The sequence below is a fragment of the Bombus pyrosoma genome, linkage group LG13 (assembly GCF_014825855.1).
Source record: "Bombus pyrosoma isolate SC7728 linkage group LG13, ASM1482585v1, whole genome shotgun sequence".
NCBI classification, from domain to species: domain Eukaryota; kingdom Metazoa; phylum Arthropoda; class Insecta; order Hymenoptera; family Apidae; genus Bombus; species Bombus pyrosoma.
Window position 1 is genome coordinate 9,712,445 of NC_057782.1, and position 13,092 is coordinate 9,725,536.

A 13,092-nucleotide genomic window follows, 5' to 3' on the forward strand; every position below is an offset into this window, starting at 1 on the left:
TAACAATTAAACAGTCAATTGAGAATTAATTGGTACAGAGATCGACAAAGAAACTGAAAGAGCGAAAGCTATGGACGAGAAGATATATTCGTCGATGGAAAGAGAATCGACCCAATGTCGAAATTGTCGAGGGACTCGCGCTTCACGCGTTAGACAAAAAGCTTCTTACGCAAACTTCGATTATTCATCGTGCGAGCGAAACTGAAATCCGCTTGGAAGCATCGGGTGCAATCTGGATCGCGGCTAAACGTATTCGCGTGAATCGTCGCTGTACGTCGAAACGATCTTCCTCCTGCGAGGCTCTGGTCTGAAAGAAATTTCGCTACCTCACGACAAGAAGATAATTGCCGGCGCTGCTAGCCGCCTACCGATCCGATCACCGATCGATTATGCAAAAGAATGCGCCCGAGATAGCGCCCAGCCCAGGATGTCGATGCTACGCGAGGCGAGGCTGTTCACTTTGATAGCCATATTCGCTCATAATCGAGTCGACCGGAAAGGAAGCGAAGAGGGCGAGGTCGTCGGCTCGTGACGGGCCGCTGGACGCTCTCTGATAAAAGAAACTGAAAAGAAATAAAAGGAAAAAGGAAAAGGGAGAAGGGGAAAGAGAGGGAGAGAGAGGGAAAAAACGCAACCTTAATCAGACACTTCGCATCGCCTCTATTCAGCTCCTGGCGAGCGGAGTGATCTAGCTCGCAGCAGGTTCTTCGGGACAAAAAATCGATGAATGAACCTTCGCCAGAGCGAACGTTTCGCGCTTCCTATCGTCTTGCTCCAAGTTTCTGACGTGAATCCCGCGAATTTTTTTCCTCTGACTGACCACCTACGCGACTTGATATTTGGGTTCCGAGGTCTGGATAGCTTCCTCCGATTTGACACGGAATTTTTTGAGAAAATTGACTTTACAGGTCGAGCTTCGAACGAGAAAGCGTGTGTTTGACAAGGTTTGTCGAGGCTTGACTTTACACAATTGCCACGATCGAGGTTGATCGACGCAATATCGTTGCAAGAAGCGTGTAATTGACAGTGGATGAGTGGCCGAGTTTCTTATTGACGATGCGATGAACGACCTCTACTCTAAATAGAAATCACATGCGAGATCGATCATAGCGAACTCTGCTGTTCTAAACTCGACTCCTAATAAATCGTGACATCTACGGGATGACTTATTATCTCCAACATCTTAAGAAGCCAAAACTATGGCAACTCTTTTTCTAAAACGATTCAAAAACTATCGCAAACTTCTTCAAACGTTTCTTCGCGGCGAATCAATTACGACGTGCCTCGCTCCACTATCCATCGAACCTTCCTATTCTTCCAATCGTCCGCATTGACGATAATTAAAGCAGCGGAAAGCGAATGACAAAGGGCACGCCGTAGGAATCCATAAGAACAAAGGAGCGCTGGCTGCGCGAGGATCGTTAGCGGCGAGCACGTACACCGCTGATGACGCACTTCCGGCCGGTTGAACCCCCATGGTGGCCCCGTGATAATTCCGGGGGATCGAGAAACAGCTCCGAGGATCCATCCACCGTGACTCCGTGGCCCCGTGACGACCCCGTGGTGGATGTTTGCTCTTGTTGCGGTGCGCAACACCGGAGAGGCCGCCGCTCGGTAGGAGAAAGAGTGCGGAGGCGAACGAAACAAGATAAAGTGGAAGAGACGGAGGAGGAGGTGGCGGTGGTGGTGGAACAGGCGAAAGGAGAGCGAGGGGCAGTAACAAGAAAAACAGGAAGACCCGCGAGGGGAAAGGAGGTGGACGAGAAGGAGTGCTCGGATCCAACGCCTAGCCTCCGAAGGAGCCGAGTGCCAGCCCGATGGTAGCGGTTCGCTCATCATTGTAATTACTTCGCGAGGATGTACCAGTATATTGGATCATTATCGACCGCTCCATATCTACCACCTAGCCCATAAGTATAGACTTATGCTCCCGATGCCTCGTAACAGCTGAACCCCCCTTCGTGTATTCGCTTCTGCCAAACGCGCGTATATCTTCCACCTCTACGAGGGGAGGGGGCAAGAAATCTTCGAGTATATTGGCACACTTGTACGTAGCAGGAGAAAATAGCCGCTGCCACTTGGAATATAACTCGCTCCGTCGTTGTCGTACGAGATTATTGCTCCTGGAGACCGGATTGCGTAGGGTGTCTTCGGGTACGAGACAAGGGGCTATTAGAGGTGTGTCATTTCGAACGGGGTTTTTGGTTTCATTCTTTTTCCTATTAGCACGACGTTTCGAAGGAAGTTTGAAGATATTCGATATTCCGCATATCAACGGATATAGCGTACTTCTTTCTCGCTTTCTTTGCCAATTATTTGCTGTCTTCTAGAGTTGTTTAATTCGTTGTAGAGATTATGTACTCGGTTACCCGTTCGGTTTACGGCGAGCAGAATGTTTCATTCTAAACGGCGAAATGCTCTGTGTGTCGGTGTAATCTTCCTCGTATGAAATAAATAATTTAAACAAGTTCCAAGAGCTTCGTTCGATCTCGGTTTCAACGAAAGCTACGTTCGCATCTACGATTATCGCAGGCGAGTAACTGCCACAAATCCTCGGAAAATAATAAAAGCTTCGAGCAGCATTGCACGCGAACGATCGCCAATTACTTTGTCGCGTCGTAAATCACGCGAAAAAAATTCTCATTCATGCAAATCGGTATCAGCGAGCACCGCGGGCCGAATATCATTCAGCTCGTCCCTCGAACGCCATTCGAGCGAGTTATTTCAAGTGGCAATGGTTATTACCCCACCCTATATATCGAAGGGAATATATACCTTGGCCGCAGCGATGGAGTCACGTATGTCGATGATACGGGAGCACGTGCACCGGTGTTGGTGTCCACACCGGCGAATCTCGATCTTGGCACGTACGAGCTAACGACTCGTTCGTACGAGTCTCTGATCAAATAACCGCGACCCGAACAACTTTCTCGGCGGATCTGCATCTCCCTGTCGAAAGGGCACGTTCGAGGAACGTATCGAGAGAAGAAGAAGAGGAAGAAGAAGAAGAAGTAGAAGGAGGGGGAGGAGAAGGAGGAAAAAGGATCACGGAAGCGCGTATCCAACGACGATGGATATTAGACGAGTAATTGGAATATGAGTTTTAGATCGTTATTGGAATTCGATTTAGATTGAAGATTAAACGTAGATTAATCTAAGGGCTCAATGGAAGATTGGTACACGCCTGATCTTTTTTCTTTTTTTTTCTTATTTTTGCAGGAACTAAATGAGTAGCGGAAACGATACATACCATTCGAATTTGCCTGGAAGACTCGATTATAAATTTCTCAGTTTTTATGGCTACACACGGTGATGCGCTTTAGCGAGAATACGAATGAAATTAATTTTTCGTTATAAACGCATCGGATAAAACATTTCAAGCATTTAGAAAGTTGTAGAATAGAAAGTACTAATATTCTAGTTGTTAATACAGACTCACTGGCAAAGTTCACTCTGGATATTACGCGTCTAATATCGAGCTGGAAATTGTTCTACGTTATAGAAACTGTCCCTTGGAATGCCGTAGAAATTCGATCGCGAGCTTGTCAACCCGGTCGACGTGACCGCGCTAAAAGAAAGATCGCTTCCGCTCGAACGATAATCATCGATACATCTCGATACATCTCGAAGGATACGGACGCCTTCTTTGTCCGCGAGATCTATCGTATCTCGCTTCTTTCTGTCGCACGAATCTTCGATTTTTGACCACCGACACGCTCGAGATACGATGTCTCTTCTAAGCTTCTCAACCGTATCGAATATCAACCGCTTTCCGATCCATGGCGAAATTAAAAAAGTAATTAAAAAAGAAAAAGAACGTTCAACACACGTTCTCTCACTTCGTGTTACTCGCAACGTTCAAATCCATCTCATCTTCCAAACTCGGATCAAATCCGACTCAAAACTTGTAAAAAGCAAGCATCGCCTAAGGTGCGAAGTTCGAACGTATAGCGTTGAACGTTCGATCGAAATCGATCATCGGATCTGTTGAGCAACAGCTGATAAGGGAACCGAGCCGTTAACTCGGAGCAACGAGGTTCAGGACACCGGAGCCAGGATCGATCCAGGACGTGCAACGGGAGCAGTCGAGGCAACGGGAGCGTATCGAGAGATGCTTTGTCGATAATCCTTCAGGGTAGGTCGGCGTGCATCGTGCTCGGCCCTATCGAGCCGATGCACAAGTCCAAGCGAGGCAAGTTGCTCGTTCGCTCGGGATCAGAAGCAACAACGGCAGCATCGGCATCGGCATCAGAAGAAGAAGAAGAAGAAGAAGAAGAAGAAGAAGAAGTAGCAGAAGAAGAAGAAGAAGTAGCCGAAGAAGAAGAAGAAGAAGAAGAAGAGAAGAAGGGACAGAAGTAGAAGGAGCAGCAGGAAGAGAAGAAGGAAAAGAGGAGACGAAGGAGGTGGAGAGAAGAGAAGTTATCGGGTCTCTTTCTCCATCCTTTCTTTAACCTCTGGCTCGCTTCTTCGGCCGCCTCCGACCTACGTGTAGATGCTCAGGTGTAAAACCGTTGATTGCCACGCCAGTATTTTCTCTTTGCACGGCACGATGGTAGTAGCGGTGGGCGTGCCGGCCACGACCGAAGGGAGACGGCCAAGGCCTCCTCTCATCGTGCTACCGCGATTATGTTTATTATACTTTGGCACACGCGTGTGCGTACGTGCGAGTACTTACATCTGGCCTCGCCTTTCCGCCGTATAGCGAGCATCATCGCTCCGGACGTGACGCCGGGACGCGGCGTTATTCGCGCCAAATGCTTCTTACGCGAGAGAGCTTCCCATTCGAGTTCGCTCGAGCCAAGAAGCTCGTTTCCAGAAGCCTCCCGATACTCGACGGTTAATTTGAGAGACCGTGGTTAAGGTACGGCTGGCGGTAAATTAAAATTTTGATGGAGTTCGCGCGACGATCGGCCGCTTTAAAATTGGGAACGGGAAGTTGGTGGGTAACCACTTTGCCTTGGAATTTGGTCGGCGACTCAGTGATGAGCCATGCGCGCTTATTTAATTTTGCGATACTTAGCCGAGAATAATCTTTGATGAAGTAATACGTGTACCTTGCTCTTAGTAGGAACATAGTGGAGGTAGAAATTAAAATAAACTGCCGCGATTATTTGAAATAATTCCTCGAATTCTATCAACGACGTAAAAATGCTAAAATGTCAATCTTTTAAACACGCGATTTCTTCTCTGAACGGTGAAGTAACGCGAATAAATCATCTGCTCTGGAGATTTTATCGGTATTCTTCGTCGAGCTTTATCTTCGTAAAACTTTGCTGTACGATAAAACGCTCCGTCTAATATCGATATGGGATCAATGACGAAATTCTTAAACTCTTGCACACAGCTGTGCTCCACCTTCTCGATTACGATACTATCGCGTAGGCTCGTTACAAAAGAAGCTGATCGAATCGATATTCCCGTGAAGGAACGGCCAGCGCATCATTATCAATGACGCTCGTGTCACGAGCACGCACGTATCAGGTTCGAGACTGAACGGCGAGGATGAGGCTGGCTTAGAATTCCATCGAGGTGGAGCCTTGACATTTCGTGGCCTGGAATCGACCGGCATAATTGATCGGCCTCTGGCGGCTCCCATTCGACGAACGACCATGCTATTCCATTGCGTCTGGTACGGTTACGACGAACTCTGCGTACGACCTCGCCGACCGGTAGAACGCGGCCACGTTGACTTTGTGAACTGGATTCCACCGACTCTGGTGGGGATCCGCTATTCCTCAACTTTTAAATATCTTCGCACTTTTACCGCGTTCGCTACTATATATCGTAGAAAACGAAGAGTACAGGTTCTTCATCTTCCACGAGAAAGCAGTTTTTAAATTCCGTACACGGTCGACCGATCCTAAAAATTATCAAATTTGTCTTCCTATATATTATTAATTTTTGGTGTACCGAAGATATCAAAGTATTGCTTCCCAATGGCTTCTCAAAAAATTTCCTCAATTTATCAACCATTTTTGACAAACGTTATTCTTGTGGTATCCTAACGGATATTAATCGATAATTCTAGCAATTAATCTAGAGATGGGAATAAATTTGAAAGGGGACCAAAGGACAAAGGACTTGCTCGAATAGCTTGCTCCGGTCTCTCTGTTTTCCCAACCACGAACGACCCTTTTCCCCGCAACTATTCCCATTGACCGCAAACTACGCAAACACAAGGCAACGACCAATTTCATTCGCATCCTCTGTAGCGATTATGTGCGCGGAACCGCCTATTCGATCATTGAACCGCGAACGCCGCCACCGTTCTATGCAACGACTTCCAATAAATCGGCTGTGCGCACCCAACCGCCACTTTCATAAATTACACCGTCTCCGGCATCGATGTTCCGTGACGCCAAAAAGTTACAGCCATCGGCGGGACTATCGATAACTTGGCTGTGGTACCAGGCGACACCGGACGTTCTCTTCTATGGACTTTCCATAAATCGGACACCGAGGAACTCGCCGATAAATCTGGATGCAACTATGCCCTCGAGGAACCATTTACGACGAAGAAAATAAAAAAGGGAGAAAACGAAGAATCAAAAGGAGAAAAGAAAAAATTCTACCACGACCAAGATACTGTCTACGAGGACGTTCTGCCTAGCATACCTGTCATTATCGCGAACGGTCGTTGCAATTCGTTCTGGTTAAACGTGGACGTTCGACCGGTGGCGAATGGTGGCCGACTACGGCAAACAAACGTTACACTGGCGCAATTTCGCGTCGTTAACGACGTCGAGGCGTCGAGGCGAGGGACGGACGCGCGTGTGTGAACGCGCCAATAACGCCGCTCAGGGCGTACTAAAAATTTTATAGCGTCGCGCGTACGTCAGCGTGAACAGGGTGGAGGATGAACAGGAGGAAAGAGCGCGGAAAGGAAGGCGAGTAAGAAGCGAACGGTGGCGATACCCTGTTTAACAAAGTAATGACTACAATTATTCTGCTTTACATCTGCCTCGCGGAGCCACGGCCACGATCCGACGTACCTTCGAACGGAGACGGTGCAATTTACCGCGGATAATCGTCGATCAAGAAGAGTTACAACTGCCGGAGATTGTGTCAGCTACTCGGTTACATTGAAACGATGCTTCTTTTTTCACTTTGCGCGATCGCTGTCCGGAGAACGCATAAACCGATGGTTTATCGCTCAATCTCTGTCCTCTTCAGACTTTCTAGCAGATAAGGAGAGAAATTTGAACGGTTCAGAGCTTCGACTCGATAGAAAATAATGTACAAGTTCGATCGTAGCATGGGCCAAGTTTCAAGAGATTCGAAAAATCGTACAGTTGTTAAATCCGCGCTAATCAATCTATCGCGCTAATTTATCTCGTCAAACGACTCTCGCTAAATTAAAACATACAAAACTGCGTGGAACGAGATTCGAAACTATTTCCAACACGAGATTCGTCATTCGCAGGAGCAAGCGAGCGAGGAGTCCTCGCGTGCAGAGGGGACATATCGTCTTCCTCGTGAGATAACAAAGCATTCCAACCCTCGACCGGCGCAGGTCCCGGGCGTATAGGAAAAGTTGCTCGCGTGGTTCGTGTCGTGGCTCGTTCGATTTACATAAACACGTACTCATTGATTGCTGGACCAGATTGCCGGCCGTTATTACTTCTACGACCGGTTAACTGCGACATAGGACCACGAATAATCGCTAGACCCTAATCGTTTCGTTACGCATCGACCACGACCGCGTCCTGAAGATCGACATACCGTGGTCCAACGAAATATCTGGTCCGTTTTATTTCGGATACGTGTCTGCGTTACGCGCGATCGACTCCAGAAACAACGTGTTTCACTGTTTCAAAGTGATTCTTTGATCGTGACGATGCTGCCACCTTGGAAACGTGCCTTGTTCTGCGGTGATGTAGTTTTTTGCGACTTGTGGCCCGATGATTTTGGTGTAGGGAGAATCGGAATGACGATAGACAGAGAGGCAGGTGTGGAGGACAGCGTAGGTTGATTGTAGGTTCACCTAATTTCGGCTGATTGCAGATGGTTGTGCAAATTAATAGCTTCGAAGAAGACGATCATTTCGAAACTTTTTCCTTCGATATTGCCACTATTATTTTAATAACTGCGATGCTAATAAAATGAAAAGAAAATTGAAATTGTGGTTTCTAAAGGAATCCTTGTAACGCGATACTCTGTGTCAGATTTTATAACGAAAAAGCAAAAAGGATTAACAAGAAAATTAAAGGGAACTAACGCTGGAGGAAAAGAAAAATCTTCGAATCGAAGCGAACTCGAAACAAATTGATATAAAATTTGTTTTTAGGAAAAAACAAAGCAATTTCCAATTTGCATACGATGCAAAAAGGAAATGACACGTGAAATAAAACGAATTAACTTTTGCCTGGCAAATGGAGGAACAAAAATATTTAATATATAGCTTTACCATCGCGAACTTCTCGGATATATCTACGTATTTTATTTGCAAAATCATCGACGGTCTACTAACAAACAACGCTTAACCTTCCATTATAACATCCTGTCATTATAAACGGCATTTTATGTTCGCTTGATATTTCCAATTTTAGCAAAACCATCCTCACGCTCATTTACCTTCATCATTTTCGTTATTCGACGAGATTTCGCATAAATTCCGCTTCTTACGGCCAATTGTAAAAAGATCATTGCACAGTTGATTATCCGTAATCACGGAAAGCAGTCTTAGAAAAATATATAAGAAACTATATGTTGCTAATAAGAAGCACGGAATTGCTTAAAAACTGATCATCGTATCGTTAAGACAATTTAACCAATAATATCGCCATAGTTAAATATCTAAATTAACAGGTTAATAAGTTAATGCGAGTTGGTAAGTTAAACAGCAAAGATGGCAAATTAAACGATGAACGAACATCGTTTCGTGGTTCGACGAACGGCAGAAAGGTACCGACATTGCACACAAGCATAGTGAAATTAACAAGTTAACTCTAAAGCCAGCGACGATTGAAACATAAAAGTTGTTTCGTTGTCGATGTAAAAATCTTGAACGATCCTAATTCAATAGCCATGGACGGTAAATCGATAAATCAGAAAGCAAAAAAAGAAAATGATAGACAGAAAGGCGAACAAAAGTTGTTTGATAGCTCACCAAATTGGCACGCGAATGAAGCACCGGCATCAGGAAATCCATTCTTCTCCGAACCTGGAACAAAAACGAAAGATAGATCGTCAGATGGAGGAATCGATAGCGGGTTAAACGCAGACGGATAAACGGCAGAATCGAACAAATGCAGATGCAAGGCACCACCCACGGCGTAACCCTTTCCCTCGACTGTCATTAAAGAGACCGCCCTAGATGTCGGTTCCAAGGACTCGCATGAGCTCAATGGAGAGATTTTAATCAAATCGATCGTGCAGATTCGATCGAGATTCGTGGGATCTACGTTTCATTGTTCAACAATGTCGAGCGTATGGTAACGTGAATGTGTACGGTAACGTGAATGTATGTTAATGGTTGGCATTGTGCGGATGTTGTGCTGTTGCATCGTATGGCTGGGGATTATAATGCTTTTTAATTATACATATATCGAATGATGTTGTAACATCGTGAGGTTCGTTACGAGAACCGATCCTATGGTAAAAGTTAGATTTTTATCCAGGTAAGTAGGAACAATCCCGTTTGAAAAGAGAAAGCTTGGAAAACAGAGGTTAATTATCATAATGGTGATAGGTTAAAGGGATAACAGGAATCATCGTATTGTTAAATGGCAGTTGTAATAGATTTTGTACAGAGATTAATAGACGGAGAATATTAATTTTTATGCCAATCCCACAACGCAAATGTTGTGTAATTTTTCTCCAACACGGACGATCTTTTTTTACAAATTTGTACCTTTACGATTCGATGTTACACGTTTTATCCATTTTCCCGATTTAGATCTTGGCAATTTCTAAAAGAGAAAAGAAAAAACGACACTTGTAAGAAAGCAGAACAGGAACCTTTACCAGGCGTGCACTTGCTGAACGGAAGATCGAAATCAAAGAAGCCTTGGGCCGCACTGCTGGACGAGCTGAAGCACGCTAGAGGGGGTAGCAATTCCAATCACTCGGGGATGGAACGCGTATCGATCGATCGATCGACGAATACCACGTGCTCCGCGACTGCAACTGTAGGTGGTAGTCGGGAGCACCACCCACGAAGTAGCTACTTAGCATGCACGACCAGCTAGAAGGTAGCTACCTACCTATCTGACAAGGTTAACTAATACAACTTCCCTGGTCGGGCAGATACTCTTTTGATTGCAAGCGCGTTGATGAATCGATAGAAGAAATGCGATTTCTAACGATCAGTAGCGACAGAAAGATATTTCGTCGTTACGGAATATGTTACGCGAGAAAAAGAGAAGAAAACAGAGATCCACAAAAATCCGAAGATTGGAAAATTCAAAGACTCAAAAATCCAAAGAATCCGATCGCACGTTTTTAATAAGATACGCGAGCATTAAAACGATTAATCATGCGCGAGGAAATAATGCAAAGCAACCTGTAACACGAATGCAAATGAGAGGAAACCAAATAGAAACAATGATGATCGGACAATTTACAACGTTTACACGCGCAGCTATCGACGAATCGCTAATTAAATCAGTGCGATAACCTAACAGAAACGAGCTGTCGTTACGGATCGATTTAATTGGCCTTTGGTCAGCGGTATGTATTATTCCACGTTGGTAGACCGGTACGTCGAGCCACGTCAAAACGTTGAAAATGAGAAAACCTCGCAGCGGGGCACCTGCTACCGAGCTTTCCATACTTCCGACCGTGACTTTTTTCTCGGTCCACGCGCTCCAGCGGATTGGAAGCCGGTCGCTTCAGCGGACGCCCAGCATGGGGTGGCTTCGTGCGAGCACCACGACAGTGAAATTGCGCGATTACTCGTTTTCTTGGTGTTTCAACGTCGGGGCTCGTCGGAATACCGATATATTAAGTCATAAATTCGCGACTAAAGCCTCGCCGGGATTAAGGACTGTACTTCGTGCTTGCGAAGTATACCCCTTTTTGCGAAGACAAATTTGGTACCGGCCTGCGTGCAAAAAATTTATTAATAACACTGATCCGTAGGAGAGAAATTTCGTTCCTTTTTTAGTTTACGTTTCATTTAGGTTCGCGAAGTTTCTCCAGGCTTTTCGAAGACAAATTTTACGTCGCTTCGCGTACAACAATTTATTAATAACGTAGGGGAACGTCGTACCTTTTTAGGCTGCGTTTCGTGGAAGTTGGTGAAACTCCTTTATTTTTGGATTGTTATATGAATGCGAAGATTTATTAATGATATTAAGCGTTAGGGTCGTTGATGGCTCAGGCGGAATTGGATCCTTGAATTTCTTCGTTAAGGATTTTTATTTTCATTGAGAAATTCTTGCCACGCTTGATTTATCGATGATTGTACGGTGTAGGGGGCGTTAATAAGGGTCCAGAATTTTGTCAACTGGCAAATTGATAACTCTTCTTGTTAAAGCACTTTTTCTTACCTCCATATTCTTCTGGAATGAAGTGGAAGCCCCAGTCGAGGCTAAACATTTTAGCAGATCTTTACAACGGTATTTTAGTAACATTAATTTATCGAAGGTGTTTTTTAAAGTTACGACCACAACAACACTGATATATCTTCACAAGAAGTATTAAACCGTGTTTTTTATTAATACAGAAAATTTAGCTCGCTTTGGTTTTAATTAAATAACTCGTTAATTAAATTTTAATTAATTAATTAAATTGGTCGCTAGTTTTAACACTTTTCACAAATCTATGTCAGTTTGCCGAAAGTTCCAGAACACAGCTACACGATTTTCCTGAAATCGATTATCTTCGCTGAAACTTACGACATCCTCAAACTTTGCTAACGAAATCAAATTTCCCCCACGAAATACAAACTACACGTGTATCATATGCCAATCAACGACACTGTACAAAGTACAGTCTCAAACCATACGCGCTATTGAGTCTTTCAATAATCATCTAGAAACGTTCAATCACCTAATCATCTCCTTGCGAGACGAAAAATCTTGCCATAAATACCAACCGCTCTTCGCAACATGTAAACTCAATATACGCTGGTTACAGCACGGATTACCATTTTGCAGTACAACGAAACAACCTTGAAAGACGAAGGCGCGGTCAAACAGGCTGGACAAAAAGACTCAAGGAGGCTTAGGAAAAAAACGCGGACGCGGATTTCCCTTTTGCACGTAGAACCCGATGCTTTCAGCATCCGCGGCGTTTCCTATGGCTGCGTTCCTTTATCACGATGGTTTTGCCACTTTGCCGCTAGAAAGGAACGCGCACTTACCCGCGGATCATAAAACACGTCGTAACCGTACTATTTCGCGCGATCCTGGTCGATAGTCCGCTTTTGCAGACTGGCGGCCTGTGCTCGCCTCGCAGACGAGGCGTGCCGATCCTTCCCCGCATGCAGAACGGGGCTACTGTTTTTCGCGTTAGCGCAACACGCCGTAATGCCACCTCCTATCCGCTGGATTAGATGTTTTCTGGAATCGTGCGGTTTGCTAGAACGATCCGCGACCAGCTCGAATCGATCGCTAGCGATGGGAGTAAGTGCGCGTCAAGTAGCGTCGAATTCGATCGGAAAACTGTTGCTACAACGAAATGCTACCTTCAAGGGGATTCGAAATTTTCGTGAATATTTTCCAAAGAACGTGAGCCGAGGAGTTGCAGGCGCGTATAGTAGAATCTTAGGATGATAAATTGACAAACCGCAGAATGTCATGATAGACTGACCGAAGCGCTTCGCGAACGAAATAACGTCACAGTGGATTAAACTAAATTAAATTAAATATAAATAAAATAATATAGTAGATTATCGATAGATCGGCAAGCTAGGAAAACGAACGAAACCTGTGTAGATCGCAGCTACGCTTCGTGAATTCACATGGAACTTGCTCCCATCGCTGTCCGCAGGCAATTCGATTGGGAATTGCTCGGTATTTTAAGTCGGGGCGACTCTTTCGCGGTAAACGGTGGCAGCCGTTTTCCTGCGCTAAACGCGCGGAACGTGTTTGCGAAACGGAACCAGTCGATGGAACGAAATTGGAGATATTCGAGGGCGATTTTGTG

General features: G+C 45.1%; 1 protein-coding gene across 2 annotated transcripts in view; it reads right to left on the reverse strand.

The window, feature by feature from the left end:
* LOC122574083 overlaps window positions 1-11,999 on the reverse strand; it is a 179,426-nt gene extending 167,427 nt beyond the window's left edge. The window contains exons 1-2 of one of the 2 annotated variants that reach the window (XM_043741203.1): window positions 11,493-11,999; window positions 9,110-9,163 (exon numbers count right to left, since the gene is read on the reverse strand). In XM_043741203.1, coding sequence (XP_043597138.1) covers window positions 9,110-9,163; window positions 11,493-11,541 — 103 coding nt within the window. In that variant the 5' untranslated portion in view covers window positions 11,542-11,999. The remainder of the gene's footprint in view (window positions 1-9,109; window positions 9,164-11,492) is intronic. The other variant, XM_043741204.1, reaches the window with a different exon arrangement.
* Window positions 12,000-13,092: the final 1,093 nt, after the last annotated feature.